Source organism: Colias eurytheme, chromosome 1 (genome assembly GCF_061535395.1).
Source record: "Colias eurytheme isolate Ceu_HAF_F1 chromosome 1, ilColEury1 Martin Lab GWU primary, whole genome shotgun sequence".
NCBI lineage: Eukaryota > Metazoa > Arthropoda > Insecta > Lepidoptera > Pieridae > Colias > Colias eurytheme.
The window spans coordinates 4,021,181-4,049,065 of record NC_142980.1 but is presented as its reverse complement, the minus strand read 5'-3'; the positions used below and the strand labels follow the sequence as shown (position 1 = coordinate 4,049,065).

Genomic DNA, 27,885 nt, shown 5'->3' with positions numbered 1-27,885 from the left:
ATATTATGTATGAAGGTACTATAAAATATACCGACAGATTCCAAAATATCCGTGACAAGTATTACATAAACAGCATAGGAACCGCTGATTAATGGCTCTTGTATTCGGTACTCACTCGACTGAGATATTCGTGTTGGCAATGTCTATGTCATGTTCAGTGTGAGCGTAATTTCCGAGGTGGGAATACTAGCGTGTGTTTATTTGTGGTGGTAGAGACGCGACGCACGCGCCGACCATGCCGCCAGCGAGTCAGTTGTTTCGTGGGAAGCAGTGCGGAAGAGCGCGTTTCACACAAAGCGAACACGCCAAATACACGGAACGTGCCGACAGATAATAAATCACATGTGCTCTATACGAATATCAGCGAAATGTCCAACCACAAGGATCATGAAAAGCATCGACGAAACGAACACCTCTTGAAGAGCCTCCCCTCCGAGGTGCTCCTGAAAGCGAGGAGCACTCTCGTCTCGCTTGGAGCTCTGAAATCCAAAGACCGTCAGAAAAAACAAGAAACGAAAAGCAAGAAGAATGAAAGGCTCAAAAGCAGCAGGTCGGAACCGGAGTTCAGTGAAATGCGAAAGGTGAAACACAGAAGTCGTATCGATGAAGCGCCTAGAGATTATTTAGGGGTAAGGCCGAGACCCATGTCGGTTGGGGCAACAAAGCGATATGAAGATGCCATGGAATATAATAATAGTAATACGCTTCCAAAGGAATCATCTCCTTTACACCGAAGGTTTGAATCATCTGACGAAGTATACGTGCAGTCGCGACTAGTGCTTCCAGTGATAGATAGGTTCCAGGACAATCATATGCAAGATGTAAATGAAAGACCAAGAAAGAAACTTTCCTTTCGTGAACCTGAAATTGTAACTAGTGGTAGTGCTACTCTAGGACGTTCTAGTAAACTCATGGGCGTTAATAGTCTCACACGAAGAAATAGAGCGTCGATACGAAATGAACCCAACCCTAGTTTAGAAGGCATGGATTCCGATTTAGAGGTAAGGGAAGTTAACAAATTTATGTGCATTTTTTGGCGATTCCTCCAATTTTTCAGTTTAATGTATTATTACAAAGTTATTGTTTTGGCAACACTGCCCGGTATTTTTATAGGCGTTTCGTGTATTTTGAAACTGCGTTACAGGTGTATAAAGCAGGTAATTTTGCAATCGTTATTCAGGTGTGAAACATTTGTGGCCGCTGTCAAATATTTTATACCGATGCAAGTAGAGCGCGAGTGCATAAGTGTCTTATTTAGAATATATTGCTCTCAATACTAGAAACTCTGGTTTCTAGTATTCACAAATAGGCTATAATTATCCGTGGGAATCTGCTTTACGTATTTCTGATGCGAAAGAGACAAAACCCGCAATACCTCTGTAAATATTACCCAACAACGACATTGATCGAAAATAAACTGATTAATGGGACGGATTTGAAAAAGTCATTGAAACTATATCATAAATTTATCCTAGACGCGTCTGAATACAGTCAAACGAAGAATGGCCGGCTCGAAAATAACAGTTTACCGAGATCAAAGTTTATTAATTTGTTTTGCTTTGATTGGCCGTTTATGTTTACTGGCTTCGCGTTGGAGGACTATTAAATTGAGATTGATTTCAAGAAATGGTACTAATAAATCGAAGTAATTATGTCGACAAAACTCCAAAGTATCCACGGGTTTAATTTTAAAACGTTTATGTGTTTCGTTCATTGATTCTAAAATTTTATATTCGACAGTTACGTACCAACATTGTTTTTTGACATTGATGTTTTAAGTCAATTTATTTTAGAAGTGATTTTTGTAATCTTCCACATTATTTAATACTAAATTCCCATGCGTACATATGCATTAAACTAATTATTTAAACTACAGTTAATATTTTCTTGTGATACTTTTTATACTTTAAAGAAAAAGATGACACGAAAAATAAATCGCATAAAATACAAATGCCTGCAGAACCAGCGGAACAGTTATTGATAGACTTCAATAAATCATAGTATACAACAGACATGATGAGAGCTGTTTCAATATTGTCCTATATTTATTTTGATTATGCGTTATCTGACGTATTCACGGAAGTTTTCGGTACCGGCCAAAATTACTTTGTATAACAAAAATAGATATTTGATATAGTGCTAAACAATGCATTACCCGAGATTAATTACGTAAATATTTTCATAACTTTCCTTAGTGATCTGGTCGTGGAGCAACGTTTCGAAATTTATTAGATCCTTCATTAGCGGTAGTACTGGCATACAATTAAAATAAATTAAGCCTCTGAAAAAAATAATGAACGGAAAGATGAAATTACTAACCGGCTTTTGTATGAATTAATTTGAGGCTTGAACAATGAACATGCTAAATATTTTCGAGTATCTAGGTATTTTCTTAAAAATAATTTTTACACTTTCCTGTATTAAATACTTCTTATAAATATAAAGCGTTGTTAATGAAGAACACAAAAGTAATAATTATACTGAACTCCCAATATTTTCAACTATCATAAGCCTAAACCATAGTCTAGCTTTACACAATACTGAAAGAATCACGTACATCCGTTGTCAATTACTTTGTTATAAAAATAAACCGCTGTTTTAGTTCATCTATATTTAGTCTGTGTATTTTTATAGATATCTCGTTAGTCAACATTAATGTACCCGCATTACGGTACTATAAAAAGGTCCCAAGACACTTGCGTCAAGGCTCATACTTCCGTCGTCGCATTCATTTATTATTTAGAAAACCAAGCTCAATGTGCTTTCGGGATATTTTGGAACAAACGTGCGAAATACGCACTCTTGTTGAATTTGAGGTTAGCTATCGTTAATTCGTTTGAATTTACGTTCTGTATCGTAAGTGCTAATGGACAGACGTGAAGTAGAATCGCGTTTATAGTTCCACTTAAATATAGTATTGTCTGCGGTTTGTTGAACGAATCTTGATAAGCTTTTCAACTTGCAATATATTGTAGTTTTTTTTGCCTTGTTAAGAATTTTCTAATCACTCCTTTTTGTTATAGCAGCCTATATATTTCGAGGTGGCTTAATAAATTTCCTTACGTACAATAATAAAATCATCCGTTATTGTATTTAAAGACCTACATTTTACAATCATATTGATGTTACAAGTATCAAAATACTATGAATAACCATTCACAATGAACAAAACATACAGTTACACAAACTCTCAGAGTCCTTTCCGCAATCAAGGTCAAGATACTCCTAAACAAACAAACATCATTAATTAGACAAACTGTCAAAACTTAAAGGCTTATAAAAGGCTTATAACTTATACTGTTTGAATTCGAGTTAACATTTAAATTAGTAATTCAGTTTCACACGTTGATATGAATATTGAACAAACCCAAGACAATGTTAAATTGAAAGTAAGAAACAATATCGGTCCCTAATTTCGGAACTCATCGGCTTTCATGTTATAAAGTTTCCAACTTCGAGCCAATTGTAATGTTAATTATTGCGTAGACTTCTTTGACAATTGCCTTGTCTCAAAGTTTCGACATTTCGACTCTGTAATAGCCTATTGACAATGCGACATCTTGGCAAAAACATTATTAATCTTGGAAGAAGAAATACTGTAGGTATTCATCACTTTGAAATATTGATTGATTGGCACTATTTGACGATACTGAAAGAATCTTCCAAAACTTTTCATAACTGATGAATAACGAAACATTAATGGTTTAAAAAATATTAACTCTAAGGGCCGATTTTTCAATGCTTGGATAAAACTTATCTGTCCAATAAAGTATTACACCATAATATTAAAATGTCACGTAAACTGTCAGCTACGGGCAATTAGAATACGTTTTTAAAATGGTAGTTTTATAAATAATTCAACGAATAAGTTTTAACCAAGGATTGAAAAATCAGCCCTAAATATAAAAAAGAAACATTAATTTTTAAATTTTCGTCGTAATTTAACTGAATTGTATTATAGAGTACAAACAAACATCAATTAATAGGCATTTAATTACAAAATAATAAAGCGTTAGTGTTACTCGGATCGGATATTGCAAATAAATTGGGTTTCAGGCTGTTTCACGGTCGAGATTATTGAGTATTTCGGAGCATTTAAATTTAATTGGCGGCTTCGAATATCTCAATTTTAACTATAAAACAAAACTTCAAATTATAGTGTAATTAAACATATTATGATTTTCATACAAAACATTTTAACAGCAATTTTATAATATCCTATTTCAGATTGTAAACTGTAAAGCTGAACCTCAAATTATAATATAATTTAAGGTCCGATTTCTATATCAAATTGAAATGGAATAGTTTAAGTAATGGTAAAGATATTTAAATAATGCTTGCAACGCATAATGGTAATAGACATAGACTAGAATAGAAAAAAAAATAACGTTAATGCAAAGGTTGCACTTTTATAAACTTTTGTTTTATTCGGATTGTTTAAATATCTTACGGTGAGCCAAGAGTCGCATCCAGTCTTTTACACTGGTGGATAACCAAACGGAATAATTCTCAGCAATTAAAAATCCTTTCATTCTGTGACTGATAATAATCCTTCGTATTCTGAGGTACCTACATTGACTGCTAACGCAAGCGTAGGCGAAGTAACTACAAAGCTTTTTATTTTATCGTTTGCGATGTAAACATGGGTAATGGAAAGACAAATTTACGTTCTGGGAAGTATTTTAGTGGGAGACTTTTCGCAAAGGTGCAGGTGATTGTGGTGGAAAATTTTGCACTTTTGAAGCGCTATTAGTGTGAAAATTAAGTATTTTAAAAAAAAGCATGTGTGCCGAGCACACTTGTTAGAAGTGAAACTTCTGTAGCAAGATTCAAAGATACCAAAAACGTCGCCTTACTCCATGGCGTGCAGCAAGTATAGCCATGTCGCGATCTTGAAATTTTACTATCAACGCGCTTATAGAAGTTTCACTTTTACAAGCTAGAATTGGTAGTTTCAGAATGTAATTATCTACATGAGATAAGCTATACTGAAGTAAAAATTCTTAATTTTAATCACCTGATATTTTAATAGATGAGCGCGTCTTCCGATTAAAAATAGGTCTAGGTTGAATAATGAAAATACGAGTCGAATTTTTTTACTCAGAGCTTAGTCTGAAATAACTCAGATGTCTTTCATATCTAGACACGTTTTCATACAGCGCACGTTAAATTTACAGAAGAAATGTTAATAGAAAAGTCTCACACATTTTGTGCAAGTCATAGAACAATTTTCTAAATCTAATAGACCTTTTCTTTTTCCTTCATTCTCGTCTAATATTGTAGTCATACAAAACGCACAAAAATACTTGGTCCCAAATCAATCAATCAATCCCGTCAATTATGGTATAAATTATAACTTTTTTTACTATAATTATACGGAGCGAATTCCTACAAAACAAAGAAACACCTATCTGACAGATACCCTTGTCAATGCGAAGAAAAATCAATTCATTCGTATTCCACCCTGGAACCGTCTCCCTAATCTAGTTTCTTACACGCTTCGAATGGAAATGCTATAAGTGTAAATACATCAAGTTGACGATTTATGTTGTGTTTATGTATCTAATGCAATGACATTAGTTGACCAATATACATAAACTATTTTTGGTACCAATAAAAAAATTATAACTACTTAATGTTATTAGTACACTAGGTCGTACGGAAAAAAAAATTACACATGAGTATTTGAAGACTAAAATCTACACCTACCAAAGGATTAAAAAGTAATTATAAATATTATTAACTAGCGGTCCGCCCCGGCTTCGCCCGTGGTACATATTTCGCAATAAAATGTAGCCTATGTTCTTTCTCAGGATCTAAAGATTGTCTGTGCCAAATTTAATAAAAATCGGTTGAGAGGTTTGTGCTTGAAAGCCATACATACATAATTACATAATTACAAACTTTTCCTCTTTATAATATTAGTAGATAAACTTAGATATTTTATATTTAGGAACATCATTTCCTGGCCCGTTAAGTACTTAGTGCATGCGTCTTACTACAAAAATCATGGATTGGATCACCTGGTGAATGAAGATGAATATTTAGATTTTTCTTAATACGTACGTCGCTATAATAATATTACGGGGCCGATCGGTACATAAAAGGCTACTTATCCCGTAAAAGGTCCCCACCTTCAAAAAAGAGTCACACCTCATAAAATTTTCCAAATCCCCACACTCCAATTATGGATTTCGTACAAGAAAATACATTTATATAACCTCTATTTCTATCAGCAAATAGGAGTTGAATTTTCTTCACCTTAAATGCAAGGCACACAACTGAACTACGTGTGGAGTACGAGCCAAGAGAGCTTACCTTCAAGATCAACACAAAAACAAAATACCACCTATTTCACACCATTAGTGGTATTTATAAACAATTGTTATTTTATTGTAAGCTTTCTACAATTTTATTGAAGTTTCTTAAGAAAATATTCCATATGTACACTTACAGTATTTTATCAATGAATATTATCTTAACGGAAACATTTTCAACTACAAATATTATACGCGAATTCATAAACATGAGCAGATCTAATTATTTAAAATTATTCGACCAGACATTTTCAACATTTTTTTAAATATTTTACCTTTGTCAGGTATAATTTTTAATATTATATATGTTAAATATTAAAAGCAATAAACAACTATAAATAATTTTGCTGCATTTCCCGCGAGAGAAAACCGTTGATAATTTATAAATTTGTGAGTAAACAAAGTGTTAATGTTTCGTAATATTATGATGTGTTTACGAATATGTTCGGTAAGCGCGTTAAGTTGAAGATGATGGATGGATCGGTTTGGTTGCTAAGGGAATATAATTTGTATGAGAGACTGTATAAAATCAATTGGATAGACAATTTTGAATGTGTTTTTTTATATGTTAAATACTGTAGTTTTTTTGGAAAAATATATATGATCCAATGTTTATTAACACATTTGCCTGTATAATTTAACAATCAATACACACATTAAGGGCACACGTTTACGAACATAAAATATTCACCGTCGAATACTAGATTGTTTACCTCACGCACGAATCCCAAGAGATGCGTTTATATTCATACAGTCGAAGTACGCTGAAATATCAACAATCCCATTTACTCAACAAATATAGAGTTAAAAACGATTTTTTCCAACGATTATTGGATAACAGCCAACGATTGCTCTTCAATAATTTTGACGCTGTCTATACTTTGTGCAATGTTGTTTAGCTCATACTTTATAAGGCGGTTCCACACAGAGCGAGCAGCCTCGCGAAGCAATTGCTGCGCGAAGCGGCTCAGAATGCATCGGCACGAACACCTATTCTTCTCAACATTTTCGAAGAAAACGTTCGAGTCGCATGCAATTTTAGTCACCTGTGTAAATAGGCTAGCGATGCGGCTTGATCGCCTACCCGGGTGAGCGTCCGTCCGACTAGGGCCCTACCGGCCTCCTCCACTCAAGCGACAGCCAAAGCCGAGGTTCGAGATCCCCGTCAAGAGGGGAAGCCCTTGCGCATGTCGCTACCAGGGTGAACCTTCAGTTCACCCACGCGTCCGCGTTAAAATGTAGTAGCCCTTCTGGCTAACATTGAGAATCACCACACAAAAAAAAGATGCGGCTTGATGTGGTGACTAGCCGCGCCACGAAAATCTTGGCCTAGGAAAGCGCGCGTGACGTCATTTTGTTATACCACATCCATACGCTTTTCGCACTGTAGGGACCTGCACGTGTATCACGGGAGATAGAAAGGCACACATAACTTTGATTAGTTCCGTATCAATATTAATTGCAAGTCAATAAACACGTGTTGAGATTCCGAATTGAACTCCAATTATGCTCGTCCTTGACCTTCTGGATGTGTTCGCTTCAATTCGCTCTAGTGTTAAATGAATTCACGTTTTATTTGATTGGACACGTATTCCATTACTATTGACAATAATGAGTGTTGTTGTTTGAAGAAGTACTTACCACAGAATCTATTTTATTCTATTTCTCCTGTTATTTGTTTGCCTCGTATCTTCGTATTATAGAGACTATAATAATTAATAATTATTATTCTATGTTATTAAACTAAAAGGGGTCAGGGGGTTTTCATTTAATTTGAGTTATGACCACCGTTTAAGCCTATAATGTCTATTGTCTGCTACTATTACACGTTCATGAAGATGGACGTTAAGTTGTAACGTCTCATTTGTCTTGCAGGCGTATAATACATTGTCAGTAACATAAAACAGTGTTCCAAGTCTGATAATTCCTTACTATTGTTTTTCATAAGTTTGTAAAACTCCGATTCAATATGTCCGATTAGAACTTTTTCTGCATTTGTTTTTTTCCGTCCGATAAACACTTGTAGCTAAAAGGGCCTTATCCTAAACATTATTTTAATTTGAATGTTGTGTTATCTAATACTTATAAAACAAAAAAATAACATAGGGACTGCATATTGTAGAGACCTTCTTGATAATAATGCATCTAAAGACAATTTATAGTCGAAGCTATATTATGCCAATATGCCCATATTGGCATAACTCAATAAAATATAATGTCCTTTCTTTTATCAAAGGATCAGCACGAATTCAACCTATACACAAACTTTTAAGTAAGTAATCAAACCTATGCGGGTATGTAATTTAAGTACATCACTAGGTACATAATAATATGAATGCACTAATGGCTAAACCTATAATGGTGAAGCTATTAATAAAAACAAGAATATAAAAATAAGAATTACAATTAATTTTTTTGTTTAAATATTAGAGATACTAAAAGGCGTTGATAATTATCTATATTTATAAAAAATATCTACATGCATTAAAATTTAAATAGTTTAATGGCATAATAAAGAACTGCCAGATAAATTAAATTAAATACAAATAAAATCATTATTCATTTGTTTACATTCGTATGTCGTTTCAGAACGAATGTTTATTCAATTATTTTCCTTATTTTGAAAATGGATTTCGCGGTCAACGGCCAATGTCAACAAAGTTATTTTCATTTGATATTGAACTTCAACAACATATACTACTTCTATTATTTATTCATTTATTATTTTTTGCTCAATTAAATGTCTGTATACATTGCTTAAAACGTGGATTTACTTATCAAAAAAAAATACCCTTCATATTAATTACAAACTCAAGTTTGTTTAATCAACTCAATTATAGAATCGTTGTATTGTTTTTTAATGTTTAAATATTAAACATAACAATTTAATAACACTATTAACTAATTATTCAGTAATATAAACTACTTATCTCAATTTCATATTTCTACTCATCTGTTTATCTATTTAAAAATAGGCTTTCATAAAACGATTTATCTTAACCGTACGAATTTATACCTAACCACATTGTAAATAATTACTTTTGCGCCCAATATCTATTACCTACACTGATGGATACTCCCGCTAATTCTAACTTCTAAGACCCTTTGCAGTTTGCGCCTACATTATTTAGTCTTCGGTTATAACCATTGAAGAAAACGGCTGGAAACACCTGAATTTTACTGAGAGAAACAATATTATGAGTTAATTATGAATAAATATTGTAGGTCCTAAATAATTATTAAGTCTATTTTTATATTTTTTATACATTTTTTTCCGCGGGAAATAATGCCGCGTGATTATAAAAATATGTAGATCTTAAAAAAAACAGAGATTTTTCTTACTACATAGTTGCTAGTGTGAAGAAAAATACATGTCGTTAATTATTATTAAAATATAATAGGGTCTCTCACTCAATCTCTTTTTTTTGTTACCATTTCAAAATAAAATTTTGGTTTATTTAACACTGGCATAAACAATAGATTAAAAAATAATTTAATATATCGCCATCTCTCTCTAACAGCAATTCAAAATTAAAAAGAATTCAAAATTCGAACGCATTACAAAATTAAAAAGTTCGCGGCAAAAATGCGCACGAAAAAAATGATGTCACAATTTTGGAAGTGTTTTACGTTACATCAAATTCGACGGGATTTCAATTTTCGCGTCACCTTGCCCGATATTCAGTTTAGAGGTGGTTTACGCAAGCCTTTGTTTCTGACAGCGTGAGACGTGACAGTTTGTTGTGAGCGACAACACGCTGCATAGAAACATCAAACGTTCTTCGTTAACTTTGTTATAAGTATGTATTATACTTAATGATTTGCCTTTTTTGGCGCAAGAATAAATTGTAGCCTTGTGATTAACCGGCGATAGAAATCTCTTGTAAGCGCGTAGATCGCAGAGACGAAACTGTAACGCCTGATCAAGATAGCCGATATTTAATCGACAAATCGAAAGTAACACTTTTTATTTATTTAACTACTTCATTAATTATCGTATTTGATACTGCATCGAAAAGTTAAAAAAAATTGTCACAATTGTTACCAAAGTTACTCCTACAATAATAAAACAAATCAAATACATACAAACAAAATATTAAAAAAAGCTTTCGCAAGATCGTTATCAAACAAGCAATAACACAAATATTAATCATCGACATCAAATGTAATAATATATGATATGCCATAAATCATTTCCAAATAAGATCTGTAAAGATAGTTAATGTATATTTTGTCATGTTTTCGCAAAGATTTATATATCCTACTATCTACTGGGATATCCGCCTACGTTTTGAATTATGCCAAAAGTGCCAAAACTAATTATAACAAGCTATTGATGGCTGTGTATTATTTCTGGGTGGATTATACGATTGCACTTAAATCGTTATTTTATTTAATATAATTATTTGATGTGTCTTAACTGACGTTAAACGATGTGATTAGTACTTTACTGTAAATTGCATAGAAATCTAAATAACAAGACACTAGAAGTCGTAAGCGTGCGTGACCTTGTCGCCACTCAGGTGATTTGCACATCACCAGTGCATTCGTCACTGTTCAGTTGCTCTGGAGACGTATGAGTGTATACATGGTGTGTTTCAGCAATTCCCATTGCGGAAATTCTTCCACAAGTTGTAATTATACTTATAAAGGAATAATATTTCATCGGAAAATATTTTTTTTAGAAATAATGCCGTTTTTCCTTAAAATTATAGAATATTTACAAGTATTACGAGTGTCACCATAGTAATCGAAATAACAATGAATGACACAGTCGACCATTCTTATTATCACGTTTGTTCGTATTGGAGCAAAAAGTCTCATATACTTAGGGATGTTATTCTAAAATAAACCGTAAATTCGTGCGTTAGGATACATATTCAAAAGCTTAATTTAATAGATAAGTTAGTTTTCACTAAAATCAAGCTGTCCAATAAAAGGCATAGTTTACTTGTGTGTACTGTTTAGCTTTCGGTTTGAATGTGTTGATTTTGGCGACAGCGGTTTTTATACGAATTATGACATTATAGCACTTCTATGTGTCTTGTTATTTAGATTTCTATGGTAAATTGTGTATGATCATTTATTTGTCGCTATTCGAGCTATTTTACGGCAGATTTATTAGATATTAATTAGAAATTTGAATTCAGTGGGTGTAATTTGCAATTTGTATTGGAATCTATATCAAAGCGGTATTGTGTGGAGTATAATAACTGTGTTACTGATAATTAATGCATCTAAAATTATAGCCTGCAATCCTAAACAATTGTTTACTGCGTTTGTAACTAATTATATTGGAATATGGACACATTGTCCTATTTACATAGGAATAAAATGATATCATGTCCTTTTAAATTCTGAACATCAAATGCCGCGGTAGCTGTGTTAACAGCAATCCAATTTGTTAAATTTATTACGTGTTTGATATGAGATAAGCGAAGCTGTTAATTAACAGATTAAAGTCATTCGTCCACATGTATCCTAATTACTCGTTAATAAACATGGCTTTACTTCAGAATCTGTTCATTTTGAGTGATAGCATATTTGCGAATTCACAAATTGGCATGTTTGAATGTCGTTGGTATTTATAAGTTAGCAATACTAAAACATATTATGCACTAACTTTTCCAGATACGCGGGGTTTGGGCCCCGGGGTTAAACATAATTCGATTAATATCTATTAATTACTTACTCGCCCCTTTTTTATCATATTATTCAGTTGAATGAGCACTCTTCCTAACGAACTTGACTCTTATTAACTAGTTAGCTCGTATTATATATTTTTTAATTACTAATGCATAATTAGTTCGATACTAACAATATGCTGTTATTCGCATTCTATCAATAGATAATGTTTGTAAACTAAAACATTAATAAATGTACTCTAACAATATTTTAACAAACTAGCTGATTAACTCTGGGTTGACCTGAGACTTCCTAACATTTTTCTTGCTAACCCCAAAAAGCACCATACCAAAGATCACAAACTCAGACATGCCGGCCGGTATTTGTTCCCAGGGCCAAGCAATGGACATCGTGCGCACAGTGGGGCAGGCATTCGAGGTGTGCCATAAGATGCAGATAAATAGCCCAGAGAGCGAGACGCCATCGACGTCGTCGGCAGTAGATGCGCCAGTCTTCTACAACCCAAGCGAGCCCAGCACATCCAAAGGTATTTAACTGTTACAATTAGTATTCTGGACGATTTGTCTAGATATTTGTGCGCATAAAGAGCGTATACGGAACCGCAGTCATTATTTAGTAGTTGCATTTTGTTTCTGGGCACAGTAGCCAGTCCCCTGCGCTCCTGCGATTCCGTATACGCTCCATACGGCTCCACGCAATTGTTTATTTACTCCATCTTTATGCCAACCGTTTCCCCTAACTGCAGTTGACATCCTGTTCATTTCCCGCCCACGTAGTTTCATTTCTCAGTATTATGTATTGCTGGCGTTTACTGTTTCGCACGGCGAAAGATAAAAATTGCTTATAATTTGTCACTGTGTTGCTCGCTTTTTGGCACGGCGAACGTTAAAAATTAAGCGAATGTTACATTTTAAACAGAACGATGGTGACAGATGTATTGTTGTACATGGAAACGCATGTAATTTGCAATTTTTTATTTATCTCTGCATTTCACAAACAGGCAGGTGCTGAAAACTTTGTCGTCTACAAGAAATAGTCGAATTATTGCTTTAAATACAATAGCGTAAAATAATCGTATAATGTGGAACTAACTCCTGGAAATTGTTGAATTGCAAGCATTGACCCAAAATTCTTAGTGGCGAGGATAAAGGCGACTACCTTTTGTCCTAAAATCTACATGACACTTATTATTATACATATACCAAAGTCTCTAAGGTAAATTCTTGGCTCTATACAAAACGATAAAATAAATTCAAAAATTGGACTACACCATAAAAACAGCCCTTCTAAAAAGCCTAAATAGCTCACCTGATGTCAAAGTTTTTATAACCCTTATATCTAAGTATCCACGTCATTCGGCGATCCAGATTCAGGAATAAAGCCATAACGTGGCTTTGTTTCCATTTTATTTTACGCCGAAGTCGTCCAGGTCATTGAGCGTACAATCGTAAATCTATAACTGAAATGTGCCAAGTATTTGAATCATAATTATTGAGGGACATCATCCAACGAGACGGCAGTTAAAGTTTTACTGCGCATGTACTTTATTGCCTTCAAGAGACATTTTTTGACGTTTGATGAAATTATTAAGCGTGAAAATGCGTGAAAATAATATTTGTTGGCGTTGCAGTTACGACATGACGATGTGTGACATTTCAACGAAACGATCCCAATATTCTCGAGTAATGAATATGTATTAATTCGTAACAACATGTTTAAAAGCTGTATAGTATGAAAATTTTAGTATACTAAATGAAATATTACATTTATAAGTAACTCTATGTACAGATTTCAGTTACATTTCAAACATAAGCAAATTCAAATTATCTTTTTACATATAAAAACTAGCGGTCCTCCCCGGCTTCGCCCGTGGTACCTACATGTTTAAACTATCATATCTCTCAAGTTGGATCGAACTGCACATGGTGTGCGAATTTTATTATAATCGGTTAAGTGGTTTAGGAGTCCATTGAGGACAAACATTGTGACACGAGATTTATATATTATATTAAGATAAGATAAGATAAGATTATAAACTCTTATAAAGTTTATTCCTCTTTACATCCAATTAAAATTTTCCTTCACCCTCATTTCCGTTAAAAATAAAACAAACAAAACGTCATACGTTATCGTCTGCCTGCCAAAGCTCAACAGCAGCTCAATTCACCAATCAGTGTTATTTTATTCTCCACGAGTATCCATAAATACAGTTTAATTGCAAAGAAAACCGTAACAGTAACATAATTCCTCTGCGTCTAATAAGGCTTGTAGGAACCCTAATACAGCAAGGTTTATTGGCTGTTAAATAACATTCAGTCGTTCAGAGTGTACTCTTGTTTCTTAATAAATTTCCCTTTATTACGAGGAAAAATAAAGATAACAAAGCGTCGGAATAAATGAGAAATAATTTGAAACGATCGGGATACTCTTCAGCATTGTTATTAAAACTATAATATCTTGTATCGAGTTATTGTGTCCTACTTATTTTTTATTCTCTTCCGCTAAATATATTTGGGGTGTTAGAAGAATATAGTACAATTGATTCCAATTTTTATGTTTGTAACGATTAATTTTTTCACTATTTTAAAGATTATTTTTGTATAAGTATATACTTTAAGTTAGTTAGGTAATTTTTTTAATAAATGATCTTTATTGTTTATTTAATATATCACTGTTCTCGCAGTCAATATTCCTAAAACGGTTGATTATAGGTATTTAGCAAATCATATTTTCTTGAGTAAATTCATTACCATCCTACTTAAAGACATGAAAATAGATTCTATAGCTAAAACTAATATAACATTAGGTACTAAATGATAAGAATACTCATTCTATATCTATGACTTTACAACCCCAATATTTCTAAAGGCTAATTATAATCCGGGTTTTTATGATACATAAAAACCCGTTAATTCTCAGTAACGACGAACACCATAATTCCAAGTCAATGCATATAAATCTAACCCATCATAGTGCGATGATGTAAAACGTAACTAACTTTATTATCACCTTTTCAACGTGGGCGGATTATAATTAGCCTTTAGAAATATTAACATTGTAAAGTCATATATTACGTTGGACATAGTAGGAGAGTTTAAAGTAAAGATTTTTGCACAGAAACTTTCAATGTTGCAATTCCTCGCATTTACTCTTTGCAATAACTAAAATATTAATATTTTAAATTGTGAATTGTATAAAGCCAAATTTTCTTCTGTTAAGGGTTATTTATAGACAAGGAACTGTGTACTGTAGCTAGGATAAATTAAAGATTTTTCAAGTAGCTGACTAATTTTCTCTGAAATTAGCTTACTTGAAATAGGGCTGCCCCACTTTTTCTGTGTTTCCAAAAGATTATTATTTAATCAGTGTATTCTTAATATACTGCATATAAATATAAGACCTCAAATTCAAACATCAGAGAGTAAAAAATTGTTCATACATGCGAGTCGTATAAACTATACGTGTTTACGTGTGAATGTAGTAAACATAATGTGTACACTGGTACACACTATACTTAAACTTAATAATATTTTCATATTTTCTAGCAGTGACAAGTTAATAATATTTTGATATTTTTTCTTAATAAATATTGAAGATATTCATTATGTATTCACTGAGAATATACAAGAGCACGTAGTCACGATCAAAGCTTAAATGTAGTTAAATTGACGTCATACTTAATACTTTTATTTCAGCTTCGAACTTGTGTTTTATATGAAACTTTGCCACACATTCAGAATTTAATAAACATGTCGTATAAGATTTAAATTAACGATCTTTCAACTAACTTGAGTCTATAAATCAGGTGATGTGACGTTATTAGTTGACGTAATCTGTGCATATTCTATGTAATAAAATTACAAATAACCTAGGTTCACGCTACTCAGAGCATTCAGAGATTCTATGTATTTTTATATCACGAAGCTATTGGATTCTTACATATCTTTCAACCCACTGTTTAGTATCCTTCCCAAATCCATTGTGTTACCGGCAACTAAAATCTTAACATTCTTCATCCTGCTAAACAAACATTTTAATTTTTAAGTTTAAAAAAAGTAGTTTTATATAGATTTTTAAAAAATTTCACGTTTAACCATATATTACATACCCACATACAGTATTGCTTGTGTCCCGTGGGTTTTCTCCCAGACACGTTAATATATTTCATTTTCACATGTGACTCTTAATAAAAATATATTCTGCTCTTTCGACTTCAAACTCAACACAAAACAACAAATCGCTTATTATTCTTATTTTTTATAATTTGATATGCATTTCCTATTTCATGAAAAATATATATAACAAAAAATCTTATTTTTAATTTATCGTACGTATTTGTTCGATAGATAATCCACAGAACCATAACATTACAAATTGCGTTATAAAATATGAACATTTAATCCAGCAGCAGTAAAAGAGCTTTATTACACGGTTTGAATAACTTTATTCATTAGTACCCCATATAATAGTTGCAGCTTCATTTAAATGCACTCCATTTGGTTACTGTCGTGCGACTTTAACCGCACGTCATGGTCAATAGTTGAATGTCAAAGTACAAACCACCTTTTAAATGGATTAACTAACGATTTGATTTATTCAAATTATAGGTTTAGTTTAATTCGTCGCTGATTCCTTCCCACTTGAAATCCTCTAATCAAGAATTTTAAATGTATATTGTAGTTATTTAGTCTTATGCAATATTTATTTGAACTTTTCATCTTTGTTTGTAAGCTTCGTGCATTTAAAAATCCAATTGTGATTATCGTTTAGTCTGCTACCGAAGAAATATTTAGAACTTTTAAATATATCGGTTAAATAACGACTCAGTATTATGCCGTCTATAAGATCTAGAAAGCAGGATTTTCACGAATTAACTTGTTCTTCTACCGATATTGAAAGTCAATTTAACACTACATACTATTTCGATTGCAGGCTTCGCCTAGACAGCGTTGAATGAATGAAGATATTCAATTGAGACTAATTGTACGAAATTGTTCCAACTCCGTTGAATGAGAGAATATCACCAGGCTGTCTGCTTAATACGTACCAACTACCACCTCTATATGTTCTTTAGATAATAATACACATCACGATGTATTCTAATATCTGTAGGTATATCTTAACATCGTGAGATATTTGAAAATTAGGAATAAATTTTATAATGCATTTATACCCGATTGGTTAGGACATTATTTTATGGTCTTTTCAATTATAATATACGGATACAAGTAGAAGTATTAATCTTTATTATATTTAAAGTTGGATCACGTTTTGTTTTAACTGCAAAAACAAAGTAAGCAAGAAAACTGCAAAGTCAAGTAAAAAAATAATAGGTAAACTTTTTCGCATTGCGCTGGACTAATATTACATTTTTTATTTTACATTTCTAATAAACCAAACATTAAAAAATATTATCAATAGATGACTGCAGCTAATGTGTATAAAACTAGCATACAAAGTTTCCTAGGCCCAAAGACTCTAGTGCACAATAATTTTATCTTTTACAAGGACATTTAATAGCTTCGGTGGCATCAAAACTGGGAGGTTGAAACCTAAGGTTGAAACTAACTTAATGATCGCCTTAACTTTGATGTATCCCGAAGGGTAGTTAGCCGCAATACGTTTACAGACACTCTTTAATATGTATGTTGTAAAGAAAAAAATAACTAAAAAGCAAACGTGTCAGGAGTGGAACTTCTTTGGCAAGATTCTAAGATACCAAAATCATCGCCTTACATCATAGTCTTACACTTTACGGCGGCCATGAGGCGACCTTAAAATTTTACTCTTAACACGCATAAAGAAGTTTCACTAAAACAAAAACCCTTATATTTCCCTGATAACACTGCGAGCTTTTATGCAATTCATGTCCAAGCATATTCACATACTCAATCAACTACTGTTTTACATCGAATCCCGTATTCCAGAAACAAACTTTAAAACCAAGCTAACAATTGGTCTCATTGCTACGTTTATTGGCATACAATATGCGCTAATACGGGACGTGTATCTCATATTTACATGAAGCTTTTCAGCCACTGAATAGCGGATATTACAATACAAATGAAGTTCGCTCGATGTAAAATCCTGAACACGTATGAAATGTATTTGCGAATGTAGAAGCAAAATGCAACAAACGTGTCTCGAAATACAATACACCCACTTCGTGTCTATCCGTGTCATGTTCGTTCAAAGAGCTGAAATCTCTTTGATTGTCTATGATGCGTATGAATTTTACATATCCACATTTTAATAGCTGCGCTTTTTAATAAATCCGTTTCAATGAATACATTTTTGATATTTACTTTGATTTTAAAATATCATGTGAAAAACGTAAATTTATTAAATATCATTTAAACTTAATAATGAAATGGGATTATTAAATCAAATTTATTTTAGTATCATATGATATAAATTGATAATTGATAAAACTTTTTAAAACGTTTTTCCACTTTAAACTGTACATGCTTAAAGCTCTCGACTATTTCTTGTTCGACGCAAAACTTTTCTCATAAACTTAGCTAAATGTAATGCGTTGTTCTTTATCAAAACTAGTTTTCTTTCAACTGATGTCACCATCGTTCTTCAAACATTAATATGTCCTTTTTATCTGCACTGTATTTATCTTAAGTAAGAAAAAATAAAACTGTATATTGCGTATAATGGTGTAGGCGTACAACCTTATTTCTGCCGTTTTGCTATATTATGCATAAGACTCCGTACTTAAACTAGAATTTTTAGCTGGTACATCAGATGTTGCGTCAGAGTGCGAAGCGTCCACGTCAGGGCTGAACCGCCAGGAGCGAGCCCAGGTCCACCAGCGACCGCGGACGCTGAACCTGAACAAGCCGCCACCGCCGCGGCCGCCGCCAAAGAAGGAAAGCAGGAAATTGCCCCCCGTAAGTAAAAGTAGTATTATAGAAGCAAATAAGTTAGGTAAAGCGAAGTCCCGTGTCCCTTAGTGGGGTAAGGGGCATTATACATCTGTTTCACCGATCGATTTTCTTTAGGGATAAGTAGGTGATCAGCCTTCTGTGTCCTGCCAGACCAAGACATTTTTTTTTCTTCTTCTCCACCGGGAATCGAACACAGGACACCCTTCTTATTTATTTTATTCATATTTTTTGGATTTCATAATTCATGTCATAGATCAGTGTTTCAAATTGGACGCAAGTTCGTCCACCGTACGTAAACCAGTCGTGAGTTATCGTAGATTCTGTAGAAACATTGCTCTTAATTTTTGGCAAGCTCTCGCAATAACTTATCTCCCGGCTGGGTTAGACCAAATTGAAATACCGGATAGGTATTCTTGCATTGAATATTGTCTAGTATTCAATTCATTAAATATCTTTAAAAATGTTGAAACGACGCGCTCTATCGTTTGTGATGTCAATTTTTAAACTATTTGCTTACATGCATTTCCCTTTTATATTTTTCGCTTACATTTGATTGAAGCGAACATAGAGTATTTTAAAAGCTTTCAAAAATGTTATCGAAACTAAAACCAAGCATGATTGATCCGCTTCTATTCAAACATGACAGTTTTCAAAGCCTTTGTGATACGCATTGGGTGCAAACACAATTAAAAACAACCTCAGTTTCAGTCAGAAAATAAAAGCCGCTTATACCAGGCACAGTTTGCAGATTGTTTATAACAAACTATTTGTCTATGAATATTTTTCCACACATATGTATTCAGTTGAATCTGACTAAGTGATTAAGAGCTTTTACAAATAGTGTCTGTAAATTTCGACATATATCTATTTTTCTAAGTTTTTGGTGTAGGTTTGTATCTACAATATGTATATTATGATCCTGCATATAAATATGACACAATAGTTAGTTTTAATCTTAGTTACATATAGAGTATTATTCATAAAGAATGATAATGATATAATTCTATTGTACAATAAATTTAACCCAATATGAAGGAATTTCGAATATATCTTCCACGAAAAAGATTAATACGAGGCGCCAATAATAAACCTAATAATAAGATGCCGCAAAAATAAACGAATATTAAAGTAATTTATGTGTTCTTGGAAGTGAAGAATAATCATTTTCCCCTCAGGAAAAATTGAAAAATGAAATCAATTAATAAACGGTAAAGAAGATTATTGAAGCCACAGAATTTACGTCATTGTGGAATATTAATAGCCGTCGTAAAAATCACTTTGTCGCTCCACTGAAGGGACATTAATTATTAAAAAGAAGCCCATGATATTCTTTTCAGTATAAATCAAAGACTTGTTCATAGAATTGACGGGAAAAAAATTAAACAGTTTCGATATATAATTATTATATGCTTGTTATTCATCTTATAATTCTAAGAGATTTTACTATACTTACGTGATTAGGTACCTAAGTTCTTCTTTTCATTAAATTCTAGAAATAAAAACCTGAGTAATCGATATTTTTACATTTCAAAGGTAATTAAGCCGTACGTCACGACAACTACTCAAATATTATATTCTATATCTATTCTATACTATATCTATATGTATATGTATATTCTTTTCTTGATTAAGGAAAAATACAGTCTTACCTCACACGTCATAATAAATTGAGATGGTATCATACACAATATATTATTGGATCGTGGCATTTATACAATTTCCACTTAATAAAAATAGAAACAATATCAAAACTGAAAATAGAATATACTCATAATAACGCTCTCCCACATCGAATCTAGAGAAGTATAATAATAAATCAAATCTATAATAATATCATTGGGAGTAAGAACTTTTGGCTCAACCAATCTTGACGTAACACTCTCTAGGAAGTGGGATTTGAACTAATCAGTAAACAGACAGGGTAGGACTTAAAAAATAAAAATATTCGTCCATCCATACTAATATTATAAATGCGAAAGTAACTCTGTCTGTTACTCAATCACGCCTAATTTGCATGGAATTTGGTACAGAGATATTTTGATACCCGAGAAAGGACATAGGATAGGTTTTATCCCGGAAATCCAACGGGAACGGGTTTTTCTTTGAAAACGCGGCCGAAGCCGCGGGCGGAAAGCTAGTAAAATATAAATTATGTAACCAACCTTAAGATCATAAATAAATTATAATTCCTGCTGAAATACCGAAAGATACAGGTAACTGAAATAATAATTAAACATGGATTGCTGCAATCCTAGAACACCTTTTATTTATTTATAATGTAGGTACCTTGGCGATCATACAAAAAAGTTTTACAGTGCAGCTTAAATAAATAACCATATTTAATTGTATGAATTTAATTTATTATTTTTCTTTGTAACTTTTAACTACAAGCAATGTTAAATTATACACGTACTACACGATTTTCGATTTTTTGATGTTTTAAATAAGATTATTGCATATAATTATTTTAACAGTCCAACTCTGTTAAATCAGAGAGTTTCTTAATAATCTAATTCGATGAATTACGCATTTAAAATTGAATGTGTTTGAATTGACAAGAGCGATAAAAACCAGTGCTTTGTAATTGATAAATTGTTTATAAACAACTTCTAAATAGGATATTCTTTGAAGATGTATTTAAAATAAATATAATAGGAAAGAGTGCAACCAGTATATCTAATACTAGAGATATTCGCTCGTGGTTCCGCTTACGTATTAAGTCAAAGGAAAACCCGCATAGTTCCCGATCCCGTGTGTTTTGTGAAAAATTGATAAAAGCATTTTAAAGCAATTACAAGTCTTCTTATATTTTTTTTGTATGTACTAGATATTATAAAGATTGGGCAGAATTATTATTAGCTATATTTTTTTTCTTGCGTTGAAGTCAGTATCAATAAAACTTTTATATTTTAAGGATGTAATATTATGTAAGCATCAGATAAAGCCTCGCACTATAGACAGAACCTATTGCGGTACCAACCTTTAAACTTTTAGGAATAAAGGGAGATTGCACAGATTGAAAAATAAATTCCTTCAATTCCGTCAAATTATGCTAAAATTTTACGAACCCTTTCAGAAACTATTTGCATTTGAAAAGACGCTAGATGCAAATCACAAGCATTCGACGGTTTGTCATTATGCAAAGACCAAAGTTTCAGCTCACACAAAGAATGTATAGGGTCCGATCCGCTTTGCTATGCAAATATTGTATGTCAGGTAAATAAAACCAATATTTTTGGCACGAATACACCTGTGGAAACTCGATATTTTTAGTATGTAACACTCCCCCATGTGGAAATGGGACGATAATATTATTGAGGGTTTCTGGATAATGTTTTCTTAGAACCAACGATATTTTGATAGAGTTTCGCTTCGATACAGAACTTCAATTAAGTATAATAACATCAAAACTCAGAGACTCTACAGTATAGTGCAATATCTTGCGCTGTAAGCAGAATCAGCTCAAAGTATTTAAAAATCTATTATACCCTAGCAGTTTGTTTATAAAGTACACCGCTATTTTAAATTGAAAGCGCTTCGATATACCTTTCTATATTATAGTAAAATTGGTTATCAAATCTAGTTCATTGTTCACAAATCTAATATGAATAGCTATATTCCTTCTTAAGATATTCGGTCCTTTGTACAATGTACACGTTTCACTAGGTCAGGTAATACAGGAATACATCACAGCTTTGTCCCCTTTCAGATATTACACCGAGAAATTGCTATATCATTCGTCATTGTAGACTACTATTAATTGTTAAGCTATTTCCCCGTTGAAATACATTTAAGACGTTCATGGTTCCAGTATAACTTGCCAAACGTTCTTAAGTATATCATTGTTAAAATTACCTCTGAATACATCATATTATTAAAGTATTAAATACATTCATTTTTAATAATTATAATATTATATGATGTACTGTATAATTCGTCGTAATAAAGTGACCTGTACTCCGTTTCTGATATCCAAGATACAGGCATTAGCCTAGTTTGGACATCACTGTACTAGCAACCTTGTGAACTAATCCTACTGTTGTCACATTAACAATGTAATGTTTGAATATTTTGGTTAATAAAGATTTTTATTTTTTTTTTATTATATAACTCTTACCTATGTTGGAGACATACACATAGACAAACTTTCAGCTTTTATAAAATAACGAAGGTCTGACTTTCTTGGGCTCTGGCTATTATAATGAATTGCTTGTAAAATAAACCTTATGCTACGGAACTTTCAATTTAAAATTAAATTCACGCATATCTATCTTTTGTCGTATATCGGTCGCGATGTGTCTTTATATTTCTGTTTTACCACTGTTTCGAATATCTTAACAGTTGCCTTCACAAACTGTTTGTCGGCCATTTACCTGATGAATGCGTTCCAATCTACGTTTTGTGGTAAACGGAATCTTGTCAACGTTAATCAATGTCAACGACTGATCGAATCGATGTCGGTCTAACCGTTCCATTAGGGGTAATCGCTCGCTTAATATATCTAGACAGGTTTGTCTTTTGTGGACAGAGGGTTAATTAATGTTTAGGTTCAGGTTAAATAGTAAGTATACATACAAGCATTACTTATAATTATTCTAAATTGAGAACATAATTTTAACCCATTGAGCCCCGAACGGCCCGATCGGTCCAATAGATTTTCTATTGTGTCTGTGATTCCGGGGCCTGAGTTATTAAAATCTGTGAAAGAAGGGAAACGCTTTGGTCAAGATAGTTAACTGATTAAAGATTTTCAAAATAATAATCTTAGTTTCATTTTTTGAGTTTATCCATTAGAATCCATATCCATTAGAAACATAGACAATAAACAATATCTTTTCTGTTTACAATATTACTAAGGGCTGTATCTGTATGAGATAATGTGATAGATACCTACCTACTGTTGAATACAAAAAAAATTATACATTTTATCAACCGTGTAATTAATATGGAAAACCATGTTAAATAACTATATCGATAAAATCAGAAAAAATCGTAAGCTACAACGTTCCATATATTTTTATTAGTCTAAAAAGGCCAGTAACCTTTTTAAAAAATTCTTGGTCTGTAACAATATACATATATCCCTCCGTAACTAAAGAAAACAACAAGTTTTCTGATAAAATTTTGACTGACTCAATTATAACTTAGTTAACGATCTTTTGAGTTTCTTGTTAAGGTTTTCTTTTGTTTACTCCGAGTTTATTGTAACGGTTGATTTTCATTCCGTTCTTTATTGTAACTAAATACGTAGTTGTGCTGATTGATTAGCTATATTCTGAGTAAAAACGTGTGAAGATGGAAAAGAAATAAACATAACGACTTTTTAGTAACCTAAAGTTTATAGATTTTTTGAACATATCAGTTCTAGTTAGCAGTAAAATATATAGTAAGCAGTAAAATATATAAGCTACAAAGTATATAAATCTTGTTAATCAAGTTCTCTTCTTTTTCTATCGCATAAATAAATGTGGTAAGCCTTTAGAAATTCATTTATTTCAGTAATTTTTCGTATTCCTAAACTACTAAATCACCTTTACATCCACAGCTGCCCCCGCAAAGCCCGACTTTGCCCGACCTGCCAGAGTGCATCACAAAGGTCAAAGAGCTGCCGCCATTGCCAGATGACGCTACCACCCCGCTCAGCGCCCAGCACCAACTGAAGCTGCTGAAGGAGAGGCTGGAGCAGCAGTCGCAGCAGACACAGGCAGCTGTCGCGCAACTCATGCTGTTGCGTGATCAGCTTGCTGCAGAACAGGCGGCTCGGTGTGAGGCTCAGGTACGATTATCATATAAACTCAAACTCAAACTCAAAAATAATATTAATATTTTGTCTCCAGAAGAACCTTCCTTGTGCCTTACCAAAAAGTAAAAAAAAAATATCATTTTCATTTTTATTTATATAAATGAGGTCTTATGCCATAATCCACATCCAAATCCAATCCAAAATTGTCTTGTAATATTTATTTATTCTAGACCCGCACCCATCAACTGATAGTCCACAACAGGGAGCTCTTGGAACACATTGCGGGCTTAGTTGATCATTTACAAGCGAGCGAGAAGGGATCGCCTCGACCAATCAACGCAGAGCGGCTCACACTTCTGCCACAGGTATTTATTGAAACAGTGGGCTTACATTAGATGTCACCTACAATCCCACCTCAGCAATCGCTTAAGTTTGGTTTGATGTGCCTATTTATACTCTCTTTCTTTGATATAAAATAAAGTGAAAGTGGTTGTTAAATGTGTTAAAGTTTCTTCACATAGGGTTGTCAAGTTTGCCTTATAAAAGATTCAATTTTTAAAAGGAAAATGTTTGTTGTTTATAGTAATTTAATAATAACATTTTTATCATATTTACATAGGGTTGCAAATATAATTTGTATTTTATTTCTATTACGACCACTTTCACAAACAATTCCGTTTAACAATTAACTAATTTATGCTTAGAGAAGGGTCTCAGTCGTGTGTTTAATTTGAAAAAATAATAATAAGAGTGAATCATGTTTAAACTACAAAATTATAGTAGATACATTATAATATCACGACTGTGGACTTTACATAGAGTCAAAGCCTGACCAGATATTTAAAAAAAGAGCGTGTGTGCCAAGCATTCGTGTCAGAAGTGTAACTTCTTTGGCAAGATTCAAAGATATCAAAATCATCGCCACATTTCAAAATTACTGAAACATAATAAAAATTGAACATTATAATAAAATGTTTCTGGTCAGACAGACATTAGTAATATAATAATAGAATTTCATGTAATTCATTTGCATGTGCTTCTTTTATATTTCGTAACTATTTTATTTTATTTGTGGAATATTTTTTTTAAATCCTTTTATATTTCGTCACTATTATTTTATTGAAAGAATATTTTTTATTATCCTGCAATCTACACGTCTAAATAGATTTATATTAATAACAACAATGCCAACAATGTCCTCGTGGATACGCGACAAAAATCAAACATTTTGTTTTGGCAAACCATGTTCAAATTCTTTCGAAAAAACGTTTTGAGGAGTCGATAAACGCTGATCTGGAGAAAAAAGCCTGTTTAAAAATTTCGTTTAAAATTTTAGTCAATTAAACTAATGTTATTCGGTATATACAAATATTTTAGTTGTGAATAACGTTTTGATAAAACTTCGTATGATACAATTTATATCCGATTACATATTCGGTTTCATATATTATTACATTTCGATTATTTCTTATAAATCTCTATACACAATTTACTTTCCATTTCGAGAAAAGTTGCTTTTTTGTGAAATTGTTTTCATTTTGTGCCTGTTTTTTTGTTTTCTGCCTTAACCTCATCATTAATTATTTGGTTAATCCATTTGTTGTTTGCTGTGTGTGTTATTTTAATTGCATCTAATGTTTATTATTATTTTATTTTTATTATATGTAAAACTTAAGCAAAGCAAATGTCATTGTTTTGAAATGACTCCTTTTAATTTCACTAAAAAGACGTTTGCTTAGCTTTAGTCTAGTTGTGAATGACGTAGAGGGGGATGCGTAAGTGCATTTCCCAAAGTAAAAAAAAAAGTTCGTCGTCCTTGTCAGTGTTAGTTGTTGTAATATTTTATACAGTAATTCAGTATTGAAATAAACCAAACTGAACCAAAACATTCGACATACATTTATAACTCTAAAGGTAATTTTTTTAATAGTAAATTTGGTGAGTGAATAAGGTTTAATTCAATCTGAATAAGCACATATTTTTAAGACGAACAATGTACCCATACATATCCTGTAATTATTTCAAAATCTCTAGGCCAAGACCTCTGGAGCCCACAAAGGGTCAAAAGCGGAAGGATCGTGTAATGGAAATTCAGCAAGGAACGAAGATGACCTCATCGACTTCTTTACGAATAGCGCTAAAGTGAGCCAGGATTCAGACGACGATGAGTTTGATCCGAATAAATACTACTTGAATCTAGATTCGTCTGAGAAGCGTGCCGGCCCCAGCTCGGCTCCCAACTTTGGATCAATGTCCAACGAGCAAATACAGTCTTATTTGATATCGAAATTCAAAGATATTATGGTTTGCAACGATAAAGATACTAAAGCTAAGGGTCAGCTCTTCTATCAAAACACCAACGCGTTTCCGAACATCCCACCGTTGAAAAGTCATCTCAGCAACTCTGATATTTCTAGCTTTCTGAAGAACAAGACAGCTGATGAAATAGAAGCCATGGCTCAAGCCATGAGCCTTGGGAATTCGCAAAGTTCGCTGTCCAGTTCCAGCGACACATCTAGTTCTTCTAGTTCATCTTCCGATTCAAGCAGCTCGGAATTTGCGGGGCCATTCATAAGGCCGCTATCCCATAGTGGGACCTTGACTGCAACTGGTCAAGACGGCCGCGTCCGTTTGATAGTGCCCGTGAGCCCCTCCGAGAGCACTGCTGAAGTGGCTGAGCCACAGGCCGGACCCTCCGGAGCCACTCTCAGCGTTCCAGGCCCCAGTCAACTCGCTCCGGGAGCTCCGATCACACGCTCAACCAGCGAAAAGGTCCCGAATCGGAGCGATCTGATGGCAGCTCTGCGCTCGCAGTGGACAAGACACACAACCAAGTAAACGTTCACAGTCTTGTAAATTTGAAAATCTTGAAAACTTTGAGTCCAGTACCTTTTAGAAAATAATAATTTATGATTTGTTGATTATTGTTTGTGAAGATTGTTTTAATCTTTCAATGTTGTTTATTTTAAGTTATGTTAGTTCATTTTGTTAACGATGCCAAAATTATACCAAATTGTTTATATTTTATAACCTGTAGTCCATAGAAATGTTACATTGACGGTTGCGTTTCTGAGTAATTGTTTTATATGTAGGGGGTAACCTTGTCTTGCGGGCGCTATCTTGAAAATTGAACTTTGCTGCAAATGACATCAGACCTTTATTTTAATTTTTGTTTGTTTTATAGTACTCCAAAAATGTCAGCCGTGAGCCGTCCTTTCGGAAAGACCTTTTATACATATTGAGAAAAAATCTACTTGTTTAATGTTTATACGTTTATAACTTA

The 27,885-nt window shown here is 32.9% G+C and overlaps 1 protein-coding gene across 1 annotated transcript; it reads left to right on the top strand.

Annotated features, from left to right (window-relative positions):
- Positions 1 to 278: 278 nt before the first annotated feature.
- On the top strand, positions 279 to 27,596 carry LOC149910963 (uncharacterized). The gene is made up of 6 exons (XM_090101532.1): positions 279 to 1,001; positions 12,336 to 12,489; positions 18,705 to 18,862; positions 24,405 to 24,635; positions 24,833 to 24,967; positions 26,637 to 27,596. Exons 1-6 carry the CDS (start codon positions 369 to 371, stop codon positions 27,438 to 27,440), a joined length of 2,115 nt encoding a protein of 704 aa, XP_089957658.1. The 5' UTR covers positions 279 to 368; the 3' UTR covers positions 27,441 to 27,596.
- The last annotated feature ends 289 nt before the right edge of the window (positions 27,597 to 27,885 follow it).